Source organism: Colobus angolensis, unplaced genomic scaffold (genome assembly GCF_000951035.1).
Source record: "Colobus angolensis palliatus isolate OR3802 unplaced genomic scaffold, Cang.pa_1.0 Scaffold431, whole genome shotgun sequence".
Taxonomy (NCBI): domain Eukaryota; kingdom Metazoa; phylum Chordata; class Mammalia; order Primates; family Cercopithecidae; genus Colobus; species Colobus angolensis.
In genome coordinates this window covers 2289213-2310959 of record NW_012117722.1, presented here as the reverse complement: position 1 = coordinate 2310959, position 21747 = coordinate 2289213, and the positions used below count along the sequence as shown (strand labels likewise).

Below are 21747 nucleotides of genomic sequence, written 5' to 3'. Positions count from 1 at the left end.
TTTCTTTCTTTCTTTCTTTCTTTCTTTCTTTCTTTCTTTCTTTCTTTCTTTCTTTCTTTCTTTCTTTCTTTCTTTCTTTCTTTTTAGGTTCTTTCTTTTAGGTGAGATGTGTATTTATCTAGAAGGTTCCAGACAAATCCCTGCACAGAATCTGGTTGAAGGTTCCTCAGGCCTTAAAGTCCTATTAATAATACGTTTGCAAGAGATCAGAAATCACATTCCTAGACACATTCAAGCTCTACCAAGAAATAAAAAGCAGTCTAGCCTCAGTGGACAATTAACCAGTGAAATGATGTACTGCTACCCAGTACTTTGCATTTGTGATTTGGAGTTGAAGTAGACTTTCATGGAGAGAAGGTCTGAGGCATCGGGGCGGTGCTGATTTAGAGAAGAGTAATATATTACTGCTGATCGAGAGCAAGGGAAAAAAGCTGCAAGGGCTGAACTGGGGTCCAGTTGCTTTGCCCTCAGCTCTCCTTGATCCACCTTAAAAAGCAAAAAGTGGACTTGCTTTATTAATAATAGTACCAACAGCCAACATTTCTTGAGTGCCTACTGTAGCCAGGAACTGTCTTAAACAATTTACATGGATTGAGTTTCTTTATTTCTCAGAAATACACTATCAGAGAGGTGTCCTTGTTATCACTGTTTTATAAATGGGAGAACTGAGGGGCAGAGAAATTAAGTAACATGCCCAATGTCATAAAGTTAGTTAGTGGCAGAGTCAAAATGTGAACCTGGGATGTCTGAATTGTAGAAGCCACTCTTCAAACAGCCCACTTTCGGGTACTAGCTTTAAGGGAAGAATGACCCAAAACGCTCTTGTCAGGAACTTGACTGACTTGAGCATACGCACGGTGTCAACAAGAGAACATGGGCCAACCTGGAAACCCAAGCCCTCAGCTGGTGCTTTCACCCGCGTGCTACATGAGGACACCGCACCAACGTGCAGAAAACGACCCAGCAGCAGACCCCTCTTTTCTGGCATCTGTGCTTTTGAACATTAGCCTATATTCCTGAAAAATAATCTGGACCTCAGATTTTTCACTAAACAATGTCAGATATCCTCTCAATTAAAAGGTAGCAAAAAGTCCACAAAAGGAAGGCTACCGAGGTTGAGATATAAGTAACCATAGCAAGGAAATCAAGAAAGAAGAGTAAGCTGGGAGGTGAGAAGGATGGGAGACAATCAGAGCTGAAGGGGAGAGAGCAAAGTGAGAGGAGGGGAGAGATCAGAGGAGGGCGACGATTTTGGAGGTGATCCTAGGAAAGGAGGGGCAAGGACTGACTAAAGAAAGAAAGGAAAAGGAAAACAGAAAGGACAGGTATTAAGAGTCCCCTGGAAAAGGGAGTGCACAAAATGTTTTAACAATTCAGATTTAAGATCAAATCCAAGATCAGCTGAAATTAATCATTTTGTTTATAAGTGATCCCAGGGAGGGCTGCAGATGATGATCTTGTCCTGCCTCACAATTTGCTTACATGTGGATGGTCTGATGTTCTAAAAAGCAATCAGGGAAGCCCCTCTGGCTGGGCGCCCCGTTTGCGCCCCCCGTCAACTCGGCTCCTGAAAATGGTTTACTGCAGGTGGGAGATAATGTACTCCTGACAGTCTGGGACACAGCACACATGGAGCTGATCTTCCTCCATCTTCTCATCTTTACATTGAAAATGTGGCTCACCAACAGATTTTTTTCAAAGTAAGGATCCCTAGAAACCAGAATACATTTTCAATAAAGGAAAATGTTGCCAATAGTGCAAGTCACTGGTTCAAGAACTGTTAAGTGATTTGTCAATAAAATGAGAAAAGAAGTTATTAGGCTATCTCATAAATATATAGATAGTTAAGTAAATTGTGATGATAATATGTTATCAGCCTCAAAACTTCCTATTCCTACCACTGGTGACAGAGACAAGCACCTTTAGTAAATTCTATTTCCTTTTCCTCTCCTCTAAACACCAATCAATGAATCCAAGCTTTACCACATATTAAAATCTTCTCTAAATCCCATTTAAGCCAGATTTTCCCTTCATTTCTAATCATAAATCTTCCATTTCCAATTATAAAAATTTATCAATTTGTGAAAACATTTTGATGAGCCCATGAATCAGTTTTAGAAAGGCAGTGTTTGAGTTATCTCCACACATTCATGTTTTTTAAAAAAAAATTTTAATGAGAACGCAATCCCCAGAAGCAATGAAATGGATAATTGGAAAGCAATGATGTTTTTGGCTACAATTATAGCTGTGATTAAATACATCAGCCTCCGGCAGAATTCGAAAATTGTAGTTTCTTTTCCTAAACTTCCCTAGACCAAGTTTTCCCAAAGCATTGTGGAAGCAAGTATTATCTCAATTCTCCTCAGCAACAGACCCCTAGGGCTTTGGGAGCCTTCCTAAGCCACTGCCTCGTCACAATAAGAGAGCATTTGCTGGAAAGTTGAGCATCATTCATGCCCTTAAACTGAACTGGCTTTTGGCCCTGCTATGCTGCCTCTGTGCTTGGGCTTGTAAGTCATTTCTCAAGGGATGAGTGTGTTCCAGCCTGGACTCTGGTGACAGGGTAGCCAGTGTATAAAGAGAACAGAAGGCCTAGTGAAAGACTCTGGGCCCTTCACACAGGGGCTACCCTGTCACCTCAGTTGACGCAGCTGTGATGTGTGGCTTGCGTGTGGCTCTTAGTGGTTATGAGTAGGAATGTTCAGTTTTGTATTTTCTTTCTTTATTTCTTTCTTTCTTTTTTTTTTTTTTGTGGATGTGGGGTTTTGGAGGGTGTTTGAAAGGGAAGCTTTTAAAATAAAATTTCGGTTACTTCTTGTGCAAGAGATTAAAAACTGGTTAATTTTCCTACTGCTCTGGCATTTTAGATTTAAAAAAAAAAAAAAACAGGAAACTATCACCTGCTTTAGAAATAGATAGGATCCAATGTATTTAGAATTTTATAACAAGTGCATCGTGCCTGGACCTTGACACTATTTTTCTTGAAGCATCTATTTAAAGAAATTAGTATTTCAAGTCCTGATACCTATTTTCTGACAAAGAATACAGATATGATTTACAGATCATTCTTTACTAAAGCTGGTCTTGAAAAATCTATGCTAGCCATTCTGAATAATTAATATGCTTAAGTGATCAAATAACAATTATTTTAAAAGTTTATTCAATTCAGGCTGTCGACTTGCTACCAATTTGGCTACCTCCTCCTCTCAGCTATACAGCACACTCACCTGGGAGACCTACAGCTCCAGGCAAACCTTTGGGACCTCTTCCTGGAGGGCCACGCTCCCCCTTTTCTCCCAAGTCACCTGCATTACATTAAAGAAATGTTATTTTTCTACATATCTATAAAAATAAACTTCCGTATCTTTAAACTTTAAGCAAATCTAAAATTCAGAAACCAAAAAGTCATGAAATTGCCATAAACTAGATTGTAGTGAGTATGCAGCAAGGCAAAACTCAAGTTCATCCTATTAATAGATCTAAGGGGGGAAAATCAAATTATTATATTCACAGATACTGCAATGACATTTGACTTAACTGAACATGTATTCTTGATAAAACATTCAATAAAATAAGAACCAATGGCCACTTCCTAAACATGAAAAATAAATCTATCTTAACCCAAAAGTTAGCATAATGCATAATGGAAGACACAAGAATTAGTTCCACTACAATCAGAACAATATAAAGACACCTACTTTATCACTATTATATAACATTTGGTTTGAGGAATTAAAACTATCTCTATTTTCAGGAGATATGAATATATATCTTAAAACTCTAGAAAGTTAACTCAAAAACTACTACAAACAGTAGCATTCAGTCAACTGGCAGGGTACAAAATTAATATATTGAAATTATAATTTTATATATATTAACACAACCAGTAATAAGACATAGTAAAGAAGACACCATTTATAATAACAATTAAAATATTAAACGATGAATAAAACTAATCAGAAATAGGCAAGTCCAACATGACAAAAGGTTTAACATTTCTAAAGAACACCAGAAGACTTGAAAATCATTCTTAAATAGAAATGACATCATCATAAAATGTTGCCAGTTCTCCCCAAGCTGAATTTTCATCATGATCTTAATAAAAATACAAACCCATTTTTTATCAGAAAAGATCCTGAAGTTTGTATAGAAAACACATAAGCCAGAGTAAGCCACAAAAACTCCATAAAGAAAAGCAACATGAAGGGAATTAATTTGACCAGATATTAAATCAACTAAAATGTGTGGTGTTGGTCTCTGAACACCCAGACCAGTGAAACAGAATAGAAAGCCCAAAAAGTAGGCCCAGATACATACAGGATTTGGATTTATAATGAAGGTGGTGTCTTAAAGTGGGAAAAAGTTGAACAATTCAGTAAATGGAATTGGAAGAAGTGAGCAAAGAAAAGTTAGATCTATACCTCACACCCTATTCCAGGATAAAATACAAATAGATCAAGTATTTAAATATAAGTTAAGAATCAAAAGGTAACAAGGGAGAATTATGACCTCAGATTGGCCTTTTTATTAAGATGCAAAATATGAAAAGTTCCTAAAATAAATACAAAAAGGTCAACAACATAACAGTAAAAAATAAATAAATAAATAACCAAAATACATGAGCAGGCATGTCAATAAAAGGAAGTAAAAATGGCTCTTAAAAATATGAAAAATTCCCTGACTTCACTCTCAGAACAAAATAAATGCAAATTGTTAAAAAAAAAAAAAAAGGATGCTATTTTAACCTATAAGATCGGCAAAAATTCCAAAGTTCAATTAAACTTATACTAGCGAGTCTGTGAAAAATGCACTGTTATGAATTGCTGATAAGAGTATAAATTTGGACAATCCCATTGGAGGGTAATTTGACAATAGCTATCCAAATTTTTTACCCAGCAGTTCTACTTCTAGGAATTTATCATAGAGATAGAGATGGAGTGTATGCTGCTATTTTATACAAAAATGAAATACCTACAATGTTGTTCACTGTGGCCCTGCTATAATAGCAGAAGGTTGGAAACAATCTATGTCCATCAAAAGGTTAAATACATTACAGAACTTCCACAGAATAGAACACTATGCAGCTGTGAAGAAATAGCCAGGAAGCTCTTTGGAATGGTCTCCATGTCATACTGTTCAGTGAAAAAGGCAAGTTCCAGAACACTTGCTAAAGAACAATATGATTCATTTTTAAAAGGATGTAGAAAAAATACATATTCATGTATCCTTATATAGAATTGCTTATAAGGATATGTAAGAAAAGAATAGTATTGATTACCTAGTGGGAAGGAGAAAGGAAATTAGGCAGATAGGAGGCAGGGATGGGAGAGAAACTTCACTAAACACTTTTTTTTATACGTTGTTAATTTTTGGAACTGTATAAATTTAGTATTATGAAATATAAATTAATCAATCTTAAAAACATAAAGTGTGTTGTCACAGTGTCTATATTTCACTACTGACTCATTGTTTATGGGGAACATACTGTGGATTGCAATGAACCATGTGAATTTGCAAGACATTTACAAGACAGTTGATTGAAATTGGGGATTTAGCGAGGACGGAACAAAGTTGCATTAATTATCCCAGCCTCTAAAGATACCAAACCCAGCAACTTGGCTCATTAACAAAATGCACTGTTGCATTAGTTAACTGGTCCTAAATGGTGTCTGCTGCTCTTTGCTGAAGGCATTATCCCATTATTCTGGTAGTGCAGTAGTATATCATTATTCTACTATGCTGTTAGAAAATGCAGTGGCACCTTGCAATAAATTCTATACATACCATTTTTTTCAAACATTTGTATCAACTTAGCCTCATTCAACATTAACTCAAATTTGTTATAATTTTAAAAACAAAGTCATGTACACAACAAAAATAGAAAAAATATCTGTATAACCGTCTGCACTCAGATAGTCAAAGATCTCTAATTCTGAAGTGAATGTTTAGTCACCATACTTTGATTTTAGCTGTGAATGTCTTTACGTGAATGTTTTCATGATCAACTACATTTCATCACATTTCAAAACAATTTAAATTTATATAAATACTATGAAGGACTGAACTCAGGTTGAACTCATATTCACATAAGCTAGTTTTTTTTAACACTCATCATCAATATGGCCTTACTATATTAGGAAGATACGACAACTAACATCTTATAAACTAATGGCATAAGCATTCTTGTTACCTTGGTAATTCGAGTGTCATATCACTATAATTCTGGAGGCTGGAAATGAGAACAGACTCTCTAAATGTGCCACATTTTCTGAAGATATGAGATGAACATTATAAATTAAAGTGTGGCTTTTACACTGATAGTAAAAGCTAAACTTGTTTGTACATTTTAGCATGAAGCCACACCAACTTTTAATGTTGCTTCAAGGAATAAGACCAGTGTCTTTGTTGTGATTATATCTTTGGTTATCAATCACAGAAAAACAAGTTTTAAGATGAGCTCCCAAACAGAGCCTATTTGGCAAACTGCCACGCCGCAGCAAATCAGGCATACAGGTTGGTTCCATCGACAAGGTTAATCTACTACTTCAAACCCTGGTCATATCTTCTTTTGAGATGTACAAAAACCAGCTCAGGGAACTAAAGGTCCAGCTGTGTTGTCCTCCTCAGTCAAAAAATATGCATAAAGAGCTTGTAAAATAAGCTTTAGATAATGTATAGAGAAAAATACACAGCTTGAGCAGAAAAACAGCTCATTATAAACGGGTGGAAATTCTCATTGCTATATAGTTGCTATTTATTTCATTTATTCACGAGCTATCATTGATGCTGTATCTCCATGTAAACAGATTATCACTGAGAAAGGTGTTAGTCGTAATCATGACACGTGTGTTTTCTCAGACCTTCATTTACATATTGCAGTGTCTGTTTGATTCACACTAAAATATCTAAAAATATACAGCCTTACTCAAAGGGACTTAAAATTAATCCAAACTGTGAATATTTTAAACTAATATTTATGACACAAAAGACCAATGTAATACTAAGCCAAGTGAACATAAGGCCAGTTAGATATCTCTCAGGTTTTGAGCCTGGGCCCTAACATTTTTGTATAGTATTGTATAAAGCATGTCAGTGAAAAACAGAAAAATTATAGACATAACCTAAGCTTTGACTATGATTTGAGGCATATTTCTACTAGCTCCTATTGAAAATGTTCTACTGTGTTCTTCAGAGTATTTTCTAGGAGAAAAACAGTGACTAAGACATAGGCTGAACTGTTCAAGCATTCGTAATAAAACTTGTTTGTTATTTATGTCGCAGTTTCTCTGGAAAAAGGCTCTCAAAGTGGCTAGATGGTAGAGCAAGATTCATACCACCCCTTCTTTACCAGGGATGGAGAAAAAAGCCAACAAGCAATTCTGAAATACATCTCTCCTCTAAATGACTAAAAATTTAAGTTTCCAAATGGTGGAATGTTTATTCTCAGGGAAATTTCAGCTGTAATCCTTAGGATATTACAAAGCTATATGTTTTCTAATAAATACTACTATTAATGTGTGTGGTGGGATAAGAAGAATCGAATCCAGCTGCCTAAAATCATACATTTCCAAAAGTATGACAGTGTTAATTGATTTTAAAAATTTAATTACCCCTCCCTACCTCCACCCCAAATTCTCCGAAGTTAAACTGAGAGAAGACACTGCTTTAAAGGAATCTGATAATGAGAAAGGGATGGAGGAGGGTAGGGAGAAAAAAAATCCTTTGGAAAAGAGAAAAGAATTATATCACTTCATGTTATAGATTATGTCATGAATACTGAAGAAAAATTAAGGGGAAATACCTCATATGATCATGCTATGCTTGACGAATGAACTTAGTGCTAGAGACATTTTCCAGGTTCCAAATATAGAAATTTACTTTTCTTTCTTTCATACTGAGGTTCATCTGCTAGAGCCAACCCAACCCAACCTAGCCAGAAGTCACTGATGCTAAATCTTCCCCAAACAATTCGCCATTGTTTCCAGTGGTTCTCAACCCACTGCACAGTCAAATCACCTGGAGAATATTTTCAAATCCCAATGCCCAGGCCAATAAAATCAGCATCTCTGGGAATGGGATCCAGACATCAGTGGTTTTAAGCTCCTCAGGCAATTCCAGTGTGCAGGCGAGGCTGACAAAGGCAGCTTTAGACTGTCCTAGCTTAGCAAGTGACATTGGCATTTTCATTTTTTAAAGAAGAGTTCTGTGACTGGCTCAAACACAGTTAAGCTCTGCCCCAAGGAGACTTCCTGTTAACCAAAGAAAATAGGACTGTGATGTCTGTAGGCCCTATAACGCATTCCTTTCAGTAGGAAAATGGGCAATTGCTCCACGCCAGGTGCCGCAGAACCTCCAGGAGGGCCCATTAAACTAGACAGCTAGACCTCGAGCCCAGAGTTTCTGATTCAGTGGACCCAGCGTAGACCACAGAATCTGCATTCCTAACAAGGTTCCTGGTGACACCGCTGCTCCGGGGACAGCTCTTTCAGAACCACTACCCTAAAGTGAACTCAGGAAAGGCTGAGTCATCATGATCCAGCCACTTTAGCACAACAGATCCAAGGAAGTCAACAATCTACCTAAGGCTGTAGAGTTTCTTAGAAATTATTTACAGAGTGAATTGAGACTAACCATAGAGAGAGCACCTAAGGCATGAGCTCCTGAACTAGTAAAGCAGGACAAACATGAATAGGTACGTGACTCTTTCAAAGAAAGTGCTCAGTTCTCTTTAAGAAAAACTCTACCCTCAGTCTGCACTCCATTTGATTTTGTCTAGCCTCCCAAAGCTTTGAAATCATGCCAGCCTTATAAGAGGTCTCAGTTAGATCCCATTTTTTTTAACATGAAGCTCTGAACACACCAAAAAAAAAAAAGTAATTAAATAAATTGTTCCAGCTGAAGGTCTAGTTAGTCAACTGCATCAGCAATTCATTTATAGATCCAAAAAGGCAGCTTGCTTGCCCTCTGACCATTCATACCATAATATTTATCCCTAATTGGAGCACCGCAGTACTTAAAAAAGAAAACAAAAATCCCTCTCTTGTTTCTGATGCCATGTCTTTCTGAAGTTCCCCAGAAAGATGTCAGTCACTCATCATGACATAGAAACTACTTGCTTTATTTAGTCCTCTCTGTAAATTATCTAGGGCACATACACTCCAAGCTGATATACTTACTCCCCTCAACTAGCAAACTCCAAATGAGGCAGCCAGTTCCTCCACCAGTCCTGCTGAGTACCTAACACACTCATAGTCCCGTTTTTCTGCAAAATACTGGATGCAAGGGCTTAACTTGCTTTAAATAAAAATGGAAGGAACAAACTATCTTACATACTGAAGAAGAAATTACATTAGATTGTATTTCAGAGCTGAAAAAAATCCCATCAAAACTAAATATCCAATGTGATATTTTAAAAGAGGAGGAAGCTCCAATTCATATTTTTCTTATGTCCTATTAACACATTTTGTTAGTTTAAATAACAAATACAAACATCCTAAGGATGGTTGCCATGTTAGAGGAGCTCGACAATGACTTCAGGGTCTTAAAAAAAAAAAAAAAAAAAAAGCTAAATGATCGTTTACCAGATCCCATAATCTTTGTTTTGAACCATGATTGAGGTAGAGTGTAATAGAAAAAGATCAGTACTAAAAGACACAGGACTTTAATTCTAGTGTTTGGTCTACTGTTGTGGTATAGCAGGGACAAGAGACTATTACATAACAGTTTTTGAATCTTCACCATCACTGTTGTAAAAGAGAATAATACATGTTCTCTCACTGGATATTCAGAAATTGGTAAAACATAAATTCCTTGAGCTTGATACAGATTATACATCTGAAAAAGGTTGCATTCTTTGGTTCCACGTGGGCAGATGACTTACCTTTAGGTCCCCTCAAACCAAGGGCACCAGGGGGCCCTTTAACGCCCGGAAGGCCACGCATTCCCATCTGGCCTGGGAAACCATTCTCTCCAGGAGGGCCAGGGGGACCAGGAGGGCCAGGCCTTCCAGGCAGCCCAGAGGCACCCGAGTCTGGACGCTTAAGACTAGCAGCCATCTCAGCAAAATGCTCTAAAAGAGAATAAACAAAACAACCCAGAAGTGTCAGAAACATAAAAGTTATTCTAATGAAAAGAGAGGTATTCCAGATGCCTTTTTTCTAAATGTGTCACCAGATCTTCAAAACGGGTGGTAAGAAATGAATAAAGTTGGATAATTTCTCTGTGGGCTTTCTGCCAGGAAGCTTTGCTGGTGCTGTTTGATGCAGCTCTCCCTGGATATATTTGGCCCTGTTGTTCTGAGACAGAGTTAGGGCGCAGGAATGGAGGTAGCAGGGACTGGGATTTACAAAAATCTTCAACTAAGGCTTTGGGGTGAATGGTGTTCTGGAAGGATGTCATCTGAATACCAGCTGGGTATCTGAAAACCCAGGATGGGAAGAAAAATGAGTTTCTTAACATAGGTGGAAGCAGATATCCAGACTGTTTTTAAAAGCCAAAGACATTGTCCAAAATTAATATTCAGACACCATTTGAGACCTCGCCTCATGTTCTTAGTTTGAAGATATATAAACTGAAATATCCCCAGGAGTCACAGCTTCTTATAAATCCTCCTTCTCAGAAGTTTTTTCCATGCTTGAAATAGACAGCAAACATTAAAAATAACTTGTTTCTTGGGAATGGTCAGAGTTAGTCTTAAAAATTAATAACTGTGTGGGCTTTTCCAGGAACCATTAAATAGATCCTGAATCACCCATGAAAGCCATGGCCTACAAGAAAATCTCCCCATGAAAACATTCTAAGGGAAATATTCTCATGTAATGTTTTTTAAACTTAGAGGGTAAAGGAGAAAATGAAATGGAAACAAATTTCTACCCAACATTTTTAAATTGTTTAAATGTGAGTATTCTAAATTTGCTTGTATAAGAAGAGTTTCCATCGAATCATAATTTTTTAGATATCTAATGTTTAAAACTAAAATAGACGTTCAGGACAAAATGTCTGCAATGAAGAGACCTATATTGCTTTTCAAATATAGAAGTGAATGTTTCGTTCCCATTTGGTTCTGGAAAACTTCTGAAGTCTCCTAGACAAACTAGACTGTCTAGTGAGCACACAAAAGAGTATCTCTTCATGACAAAGTTAGCTACACCAGAATACTATAACTAACTGTAGGCTTCAATGTTACAGAACTCCTCAGCTATAAGGTGCTTTTGCATATCTTCATTTTCTGTGTGTTTTTATAACTAGACCAATTCTGAAACAAATAACAATTGCCATAGCTACAGATAAATTTTGCAAGGGTTAACAAGTATGAAAATGTGTCATAATTTTGGTAAATGCTGGTTATTGATTTTTTTTTACATATGTATACATGAATGAAGATAATGTCCTTATACTTCTTATGGGCATGGAGTCTGTCATTTACTTCTCACAAAATGTAGAGAAAGCCTAGGTCAGTGCTAGGTACACACTAAGTGGTAGGGTCTTAAGGAGGGGAGAGACAACTAAGAATTTGTGTTCCAAAGGAAAAAAGTGTGTGCATGTATATGTGTGTGTGTGTGAGAGCGAGCGAGAGAGAGAGAGAGAGAACTTTGTTATAAATTAACCCCTATGGCAAAAAAAAAAAAAGGCAGGATAACCAGAAAGGTAATATTTTACATTGAGGCTATGGACTATATACTATTGTGGATGCCAACAGTTGGATAAAACAGAATTGGCATTAATATTACCCTAAATATTCTGTCTTTAAGGCATACAAAAGGTCACTCTTGTTTACCCTTGCATATCTACAAGAATAAAATCTTAAGAAACAAGAGTTGACGGTGGAAAAAGTCAAACCCTTGTGATTTATTTACCTTGTATGACTCTCATGCAAACCTGCTTAATGTGCTGATCTGTCGGTGCTCTACCCTGTGACAGAAAAGAAAAAAAGGCAGATTAAGCACGAAACCATAAAGAGAACATTGTTAAGTTGTAAACTGACAGACTGCAAGGAGCCAGGTGGCTGGATTTACAAGAGAACTTGCTGAGAAGCTGATGCCTAGAACAGCCCTGCTGCTGTGGGACGGAGCCTCCAAAGGGAAAGCACAGAAGCTGCCCACCACTCACCGGAGGGCCCTGGACACCAGGCAGGCCGGTGGCACCCTGTTCTCCCTGCACGCCCCGGGGTCCAGGTGGTCCTCTTGGTCCTTCCACTCCAGGAAGCCCCCGACTTCCCTCAGGCCCTCTCAAGCCAGGCTCCCCAGGATTACCTGCCTGGAACACAATTGCACACTATCAAACCAGGGCTAAGCATAAAGAATGTGCCTGCTTCATACTCATACAAACACTTACATGAAATTTGGGGTTTCCTGCATTCTGCATCCTAACAGCTGTTCTTTCAGAGGTTACAAAACCTTCACCGCAAGGTGAAGACACATAATGCCACACAACTTACACATCTTTAGAAATCTAGTTCAAGTTAACTTTCAATATATCTTTCTTCTCGCTGAGTGCGGTGGCTTACACTTATAATCCCAGCATTTGTGGGAGGCCGACACGGGCGGATCACAAGGTCAGGAGTTTGAAACCAGGCAAGCCAATATGGTGAAACCCCATCTCTACTAAAAATACAAAAATTAGCCAGGCATGGTGGTGCACACCTGTTGTCCCACCTACTTGGGAAGCTGAGTCAGAAGAATCGCTTCAACCCAGGAGATGGAGGTTGCAGGGAGCGGAGATTGCGCCACTGCACTCCAGCCTGGGCGACCTAGTGAGACTCTGTCTCAAAATAATCATCATCATCATCATCATCATCATCATCTTTCTCTTGGGGATAGTTATTCTTGCAAAATCTTTATTGGAATACTACTTTTTTAAAAAACATACTTTAAGTCACTTTCTAAGAGTAACCTAGTTTTCAATAAGCTTGTTAACATTTTCTGGCTACACAAAAGCCCCTGCATTCCTACAAAATACGTTACTTTGCATATCACTAATGCAGCAAGCATAAAATAAAGATATTTCCAAGAACATAAGTTATTTAGCCCTTATAACTTTTTTTTTAGAGAATGTGAAGATGCCATGTATATCCAGGAATTACTAAACTAAATCAATGCATTTAAAATACCGCATTTAAAATGCTGCATTTAAAATACTTGACCAGGCCGGGCGCGGTGGCTCATGCCTGTAATCCCAGCACTTTGGGAGGCCGAGGTGGGCAGATCATGAGGTCAGGAGATCAAGACCATCCTGGCTAACATGGTGAAACCCCATCTCTACTAAAAATACAAAAAATTAGCAGGGCGTAGTGGTGGGTGCCTGTAGTCCCAGCTACTCGGGAGGGTGAGGCAGGAGAATGATGTGAACCTGGGAGGCGGAGTTTGCAGCGAGCCCAGATCATGCCACTGCACTCCAGCCTGGGTGACAGAGCAAGACTCCGTCTCCAAAAAAAAAAAATCTTGACCAAAGAAAGTTACAACTTATCTGAGTATCAAGGAAGTTAAAAAATCTAAATATTAAAGAAGTTAAAAGTAAACCATGTGTTTCCTTAGCATAAAAGCAAATACAAGTTAGATTTTTTTTTCAGCTGAAAGCAGACCACTGAAAGCATTCAAAAGAATCATCTAAGACAAATGTTTTAAAAGAGATCAAATTAATTCACTTTTTGTTAAACTAAAAATTTGTTAAATTCTTCTGGTAGAATTTGTGGCAGAATAGCTCTAATGTACTGCTGCTGTTCAGAATAAGAATGAGAAGATAAAAGAACACGAGGCAGCAAGGGAATGCTAGTGTTCAAGATATGAATGTTTGTAAAGCAATTTAATCCTGTTTCTTTTTCATATGCATCATTTATCTAGAAAACCTGGCTCTTTCAAACAAATACTTTAAACTGAAGAAGGTGATGAAGCAATGCTTTTACTAGATACATCCAAAAAGCTCAGCAAATGTGCTTTTCCAATTTCTCTTTATGCAAAAGAAATTGATATTCATCTAAGTCAACTTGCCAAAATAGTTTCTATGAAGAAATTATGGTTTAAAAGACTTCCTGAAAGACTGTCAGCAGGACAGGGAAAAGGTATCCTATACAGAAGGCTGCAACATTGTCAGGTGCCTAGGGTGCAAAACTGTAACAACTTCTTTTTTTTTTTGAGATGGAGTTTTGCTCTTGGTGCCCAGGCTGGAGTGCAATAGAGCGATCTCGGCTCACTGCAACCTCCATCTCCCAGGTTCAAGAGATTCTCCTGCCTCAGCCTCCCGAGTAGCTAGGATTACAGGTGTGTGCCACCACACCTGGCTAATTTTTTGTATTTTTAGTAGAAATGAGGTTTCTTCATGTTGGCCAGGCTGGTCTCAAACTCCTGACCTTGGATGATCCACCCATCTCGGCCTCCCAAAGTGCTGGGATTACAGGCGTCAGCCACCGTGCGCAGCCAACAACTTCTAAAAGAACCCAGAAGAGAAGACAAAATATTCAGAAATATACTGAAGAACTGACAGAAAACAAAGGAGACTACGACGGAATGTATAATCCTGCTGGCAGTGACTGAAATACTGCTACAATAAGAGATGGGAACTTCCTAATGAGGAGATTAAGGGCCAATATGGCCAGGACCCTTGGTCTTTGGGAAATAATTCCTCAACTGAGGAGTGGTATACTGAAACAGAAATCAGGTTACAGACATTGCCTACTTCACAACTTTGTCTATGCTGAAATTAATGAAGAAAGTGAAAGTCTTCGTGTTAGTAACAATTTCCCTTGATTCTGGGACAGTAGACTTCAATTTCACTCATATTACCTGGGCAGTGTCAGGTAAGACACAGGTGGGGAAGGAGATGAATCAAGGGCTAATTCATAATATTATATGCAAATTTGAATGCAATTAATGTATTCTTGTCACTGCACGGTTCATTAACTTTTCTTTTGTTATAGCTTGAATTCTTTCTATTGAACATTTCTATTTCTAGATAGTGAAGTAGGATTTCTATTACCAAACTCAATCAAGGTTTACTTTAAATTTTTCTCAACCTTCGACCATTTCTATTAAAAATTATCAGGCATAAAAATGTTACTAGAAACTTGAGACGTGTTTTTTAGAGGCAGGTAAGTTAATACAAAGTAATAACATTCATCTCTGCGGTTTGCAGACAGCCCAAGGCGAGGCATTGTGACCAAGTCTGATTGGGTCCTCCTGGAGAAAGTGAAGCTGAGGATAGATCTAAATGCTTAAGTAGGAGGTAGCTAAGAGGAAGAGGAGACCAGAACACGTGTTAAACAGCACGTAAAAAGAACTGTAAATGGATGAAGTTCTAGGTATGTAGGAGATGAGGTTTTATCTTTTTTAAAAATCTAGATGACATTGGCTGCCATGAGGATAATATGTTGGACAGGGACAGAGAAGGGTTGAGGAGATTCCAGAAACAGGAAGGACTTGGAAACTGATGGAAGCTGGCGGTAGTGGCATTTGAGATTGAGGTCTGAGCTTCATCTTTTCTCCTCATACTTTCTTAAATTCCTAATTGTTTTAGATGTGAATTCATTTCCAATTAGTAAGTCATCTCAGGTTTCCTACTAAGTGATTCTATAATTCTGAATACATCTAACCTCTAAGGACACCAGTTTAGTTTCTATAAAATGACAAAAATGAACAAGATCATTTTCTACTTCTAATAATTCTCTATTATATTTTCTTATGCATTATTCCTCTATCTTACTTCCCCAACTAGAACACATCAGAGATTAAGACAATTACTGAAATATTTTTCAATGGCATAACTGCCAATGAAATTTAGTTATACTGTTGACACCAAAAAGCACAAGTCAGTTCTTTAAAAATGACCCATTTGGAGAGGACATTAGAGCATTACTGTGTAACACTCATTGAGTCATTTACAATATGGGGGAAAAAAAAAAAACACTTCCTTTCAAGTGGTTAGTTCAAAAGGTAAATTCATTTACACAGTTGTGAGGTATTTTTCTATTGGATTAATCCATTACGTAAGGTACAAATTTAGACATTTATTTCCATGAAAGTAAGTCCTTTAAGAGTTGAATGTTGGCTAGATACGGTGGCTCACACCTGTAATCCCAGCACTTTGGGAGGTTGAGGTGGGTGGATCACCTGAGGTAAGGAATTCGAGACCAGTCTGACCAACATGGTGAAACCCCATCTCTACTAAAAATACAAAACTTAGCCAGGCATGGTGGTGCATGCCTGTAATCCCAGCTACTTGGGAGGCTAAGGCAGGAGAATCGCTTGAACTTGGGAGGTGGGGGTTGCAGTGAGCCTAGATTGCACCATTGCACTCCAGCCTGGGTGACAGAGCGAGACTCCGTCTCAAAAAAAAAAAAAAAAAAAAGAATTGAATGTTATGTAATGATTTCATAAAGCTGAGCATTATATATTCTACAGCTTTATTAATATTTTTAATTTTTTATACCATTACTGTTCACCATACTTACAGATCCCTTTGGGCCAGGTAATCCTATATCTCCCTAAATCAATAAAAGAAATTTATGTTAGAACAACGTGTTCGCATTTGATAATTTCCTGAAAAAACTTTAAAAGTTATTGTGCTACTAAAATATAGAAAACCATGAACAGATTAACTCTGGCACTGCAAAAAAAAATTAGACTCCAATTTTGGATTCTAATCTCAGCTCTACTGCTTAACTCTGTGACCCTCTGTAAGCTATGTAAGCTATGTAACCTCCCAGCTTTTGGCTAATTTATCTGTTAAATGAAAGAGTTGAATCAGAGCTTCCCAGGGTTTCATCCAGATCTCAAATGCTAGGTGTCGAGAATTAAAAATATGGAAGGCAAAAGATACTAAAATAGCATTCTCTTATAAAACACAACAGACATTTGGACCTGACGACTTCATTTTTGTAATTCAAACAATATTTAAAAGTCATCCCCAAAGGTCTACTAAACCAAATATGTATGATTTCATGCTTTTAAAAAAAAACCTTGAAAATTTCCTACCACTAATGCTAGAGATAAATTCAGCTCGTGTTGGCATATCAGCTTACCTCTACTACAAAACAATGATTTAAAACATCACGTTACCCTATAAAATGAACAATTTTAACAGAAGATGAAACTGGAATAATCCTCTTAGGAATTTACTTAAGAGTTGGGAAGCTTTGACTAATTTAGATGTTACATTTATATTAGCTCTAAATCCTGAAAATAAGAATAAAACAACGTTACTAGATTTTTTTTCCTGCCCTACAAGCTCTCTAAAACTGTTTTCTGTAAATTCTATTACACTACCCCAAAAGACCAAAACATAAGCTTCCCCATTAAGTCACATTAGTCTGTGTCAAAACCATAATGATGAGCCTGCAAACCAAGCAGCTCCAGCAGTGGAGAGAACTTGTTCTCTTTTGTATTCCTTTCCTGGAGATTAGGCAGCAGCCTCCTCTGGAGATGAAGGTCACTTCTTCGGAGGGTTTTAGACTAAAGAGATTACCCTTGGTCAGATTTGTGAGTCACAGCTTTCTAACTATAATAAAACTTGAATATTGTTTTCATGATAGAGCACTATTATTCATAGACTTTCTATAGTCATGTAAGAATCACCTTGAATGTCTAGACATAAACCACAGAGGATTCACCATCTGTAAGGGAACACTTTTATTCTCCAAAAGTTTAAAGCCAGATCTATCAATTTGGCAGTGTTTCCTCTCTGCTTTACTTGATCTTGGCTGCAGTCTTGGGAGACTTTTGTTAACTGATAGGAGAAACATCATAACCTTTAAAGAAGGCAGTGAGGGTAACAGTGTCCAGAAAGTAAGAATTTATATATATATATACACACACTTCTAATACAGTTCAAAATTAGTAAGGCTTCATCATTAACCAGGAAAAAAAATCTTACAAGTTCCCCCCTTTCTCCTGTTTCACCTTCTTCACCAGAGGCACCCTAAAAATTAAGATAAAAGGTTACATTTTAAAATTCTTAGTCCTATTGCCCAATTTTAACCAGTCAACTTTGATAAGCATTCATAAGTGCCCACAGTGTTCCCAGAATCATGCAGAAATACAAAATGCTCTCAGTGGCTTTCCAATCTAGCTGTCAGTGGCTAGTCCAAATCAGAAAACAGCCTAGGGGAAAGCCAGAAGGTGAGGCTGAGTTTCAGCTAGAATGAAGGATAAATGACCATATTCAACAATTTTATCATTAGCCGTTGAAATAGGGCTTTCACAGTAGAAAAAGAACCCAGAGAAAGGACTGAGTCTAATTCATACAAACAGTTTATTTGCTGAGGTCTTGATCAAGAAAAACCTAAAACATTCTAATGTGGCTGTGGAAGGCTCCATCAGACATGAATAAACCAGTTCCATGAGCCAGAGACAGAGCCACCCTCCTCAAAGGAAAGGCAGTGTGCAATCCTGGAGGCAGAGCCATAATTAGCTCCAGCTTGTTAAAATAGTAAACAATTGCCACGGACCAAACTCAACACCAGGTTTCACTCACTATGAACACATTGAGAAAAACTGTTAGCCTCCATGGTTTTATTAACACCCATAAACCAGCCATTCCCCCTTGCTTGTGAAATGGTGCATATCAAACATTGCATTTTATACCAATTAAATAATAGGACTGACCTGTTCACCCTTTGGACCTGGTTCACCGACTACACCCTGTAATAAATAAAATAGAGTACTTTTTCAGTATTTTCAACTGTTTATATAATTTCAAGTAAAACTTATTGGGTGGGCGGATAAGCACAAGTACGGATAATGTGATGGGAGAGGATGTTCCCACTCCTCACCACCTAACAAGAATCAGGACCAAAACCTAAGTTTCCACATTAGGTCACAATTTTCCAAGAGTCTCTGGAACTTGGGGCATTCTCTGATCACATCCTCATAAAATTTGACTAGTAGAAATGTAAATTGAGGGCTAAATAGAAAGTGTGTACAACGGAAATTTTTACTTTTCTCAGCTTTTCTTCCTTCTGTTAAATTATATTAATAGACTTTTTGCTTCTTAATCTCAACTCTGAGTAATTTAAAATACCTTTCTTGATAGCTCTTTATGATAAATTCTAGAAAATTCTCCACGGGGCCAAAAGCAAGCTTTGTTTCTCAACATGGTAGAAATCACCCTTCCAAATGAAGAACTTTCTGGAGTGCTGGAGCTCTTACCCTGTCACCTTTCATTCCAGGAAGTCCAGGAGGCCCAGGCAAGCCAGGGAGGCCGGGGCTACCCAGAGAACCCTGGAAAACAAACACAAAGTCCCCGGTGTTACTGTCACTGCAACACTGAAAGCACAGAAGGCAGAAACCACCTTGGGTGTGTTGACTTGTGTCTAAAATAAACGTGCTGCAGTTGGTTAACTCTGCTTCTTGGGTTTGCCTCTCTTTCATATTCTCAGGAGAAGAGGGAGGGGCCAATGCCCTCCCAGCCTTCACTCCAGCCTGAGGTCCTCAGTTCCCGTTGCACTCCTTGGCAACAGTGGGCTCTTTCAGTCAAGCCCCGCCACCCCCACTGCCTTCAATGGCGCAGCTGCTCCTCTCGCTGTGTAAACAAGCACTGCACAAGAAGTAAAAGGCACCCTTCACTGTTTTCTGCCATTCCAAGAACAACGAGAGGCCAAATGTAGCACTTCACATCTCTCCAGGTTTAAAAATGGATGCTACAAACCACACGGATTAAAACACCCTCTGAGGGTATCCTACCTGTAATTTGAAGTTTCCCCTTTACATTGTCCACATATTCACATAACAAGAGAAAGCAAGTACAGGTAATTCAATTGTAAATCGTTTTCTCCTTTTGCTTATTTTTAAAAATGTATTGTGTTTCATAGAAGGCAGATAAATGAAACTTTTTTACTTACCAGTTTACCTGGTAGGCCTGGGGATCCCACTGGTCCTAATTCTCCTCTACTGCCCTGTAAAAACACAAACATTGTCAACTGGATATTTTGCCAAAATTCAAATGCTTAGTTACTATGTAAATAAAATAACATCCTACCTAGGATTTTTCCCTTCAGCTGAAGGCACAGGCCATCATACGTAGTGCCTACAGCATCCTGTGTTCATCTTGCATTGAATGATTCGAATGCTCTTTACTGTGATTACAGATGTTTAGAAAAGACAGCTGATACATGTATATGAAATGGCAATTAGTCGCTTTCAACATCTAAATCACATCCTAACTTTTATTATGGTTATTTGTGCCCATGTTTTAAGCCCTCACTTAGATTATGTGCTCTTGAGGGATTGCTATATATTAATTTGGAATTCTGCACAGTGCCTAGAACACAGAATACATTTTCAGGTCTACAGAACATTTCAAAGCAACATCTGGCAAATGATCTTAAACCTCAACAGAGTGAAAAAAGAAACACAGAATAGATATGTTTGCCTTTAAATTACTATTGCAGCTTCAAAAAGACACAGATGGTAAAAATTTGTAAGGTTTCTGAAGTAAAACTTTTTTTCTTCTACTTATTTTTGTTCTAAACATATCTTAAAAGATTAAACAGACTTCCGAAAGTAGAATTTATAATGAAGATACACCAAAAGTAATTTTATTTTGTGAACCCACTTCAATTTTTCATTTGAAACTCTAAGCTTTCAAATTTTTATTTGAAACACTAAACTTTTTTGATCTATTGAGAAAAAGAAACACATGAACTTTTCAACTTTTTTCCCTGAGAACTTCATACAATTTTATGCAATCTGACAATCTGAAAAAAGCTCATTTTATTTCTTAATTTTTCATTTGTTTATTTATTTGAGACAGAGTCTTGCTCTGTTGCCCAGGCTGGAGTGCAGTGGTGCAATCTTGGCTCACTGCAACCTCCATCTCCCAGGTTCAAGCAAGTCTCCTGCCTCAGCCTCCTGAGTAGCTGGGAGTACAGGCGCATGCTACCACCCCCGGTTAATTTTTGTATTTTTAGTAGAGATGGGGTTTTGCCATTTTGGCCAGGCTGGTCTTGAATTCCTCATCTCAGGTGATCCGCCCACCTCAGTCTCCCAACGTGCTGGGATTACAGGCATGAGCCACTGCGCCCGACTAGCTCATTTTATTTCTAACGCATGTTCAACTAAGCTGAACACTGACATTATTGGATAAATAATCACATTTCCTGGAAGGTGTATACAAAACTCAAAGGAGTCCTTCAAGTTAATTTTTCTGTAAAATGACAACTCCATATTAACGTTTACTATTTATAAATGCTTCTGATAAGATTCTTCTGGCTCATGCTATTTATTCATATTTAAGTTTAACAAAGTGTCAAGATCCATAAACCTTCTGAATTTTGAATTTCTCTAAAGGATTAAGAACTATTTGCCAATTTACAACAATCTAGCAATTAGTATTAGTAATAATTTCATGGTAGTCATTTCATATGACTTACAGGTGATTTAAACTAAATGCTCTTAAACATTTTTCAGCAACTTTGTATAAATAACCTGTGTCTGGTATATGACTTTGGGATGATGCATTGGTCCTTAACCTCATGACCAGTTTGCAAGCCAGAGGCAGTGCCCCATGAGGGTGGATGCTGGGAGAATGTGAGTCTAGATGAAAACTAGCCCCTGTGATAGATTCCTCTATCCATCTATAAATATAAAAATTGGGTTCTACCCCATCTTTGCAACTTCAAAGTTCAAGACAGATTTTCTTCATCATATCTGCTCTGTTGGCATTTTGAAATAATTTCTCAAGTGCATCATGATTGACATCATAAATATCACTGGGCTCACGTGACTTTAATTCACAGAACAATGAACAGTAATTGGTGGG

At 37.8% G+C, this 21747-nt stretch overlaps 1 protein-coding gene across 2 annotated transcripts in view; it reads right to left on the bottom strand.

Annotated features, from left to right (window-relative positions):
* Nucleotides 1-21747, bottom strand: part of COL9A1 (collagen, type IX, alpha 1) — a 90165-nt gene that overhangs the window by 6945 nt on the left and 61473 nt on the right. For both annotated transcript variants that reach the window (XM_011957044.1, XM_011957045.1), the window contains 9 exons: nt 19829-19882; nt 19137-19208; nt 18594-18629; nt 17863-17907; nt 16442-16474; nt 12109-12255; nt 11856-11910; nt 9881-10069; nt 3228-3305 (listed from right to left, as the gene is read on the bottom strand). In XM_011957044.1, the coding sequence (XP_011812434.1) occupies nt 3228-3305; nt 9881-10069; nt 11856-11910; nt 12109-12255; nt 16442-16474; nt 17863-17907; nt 18594-18629; nt 19137-19208; nt 19829-19882 (709 nt within the window). The remainder of the gene's footprint in view (nt 1-3227; nt 3306-9880; nt 10070-11855; nt 11911-12108; nt 12256-16441; nt 16475-17862; nt 17908-18593; nt 18630-19136; nt 19209-19828; nt 19883-21747) is intronic.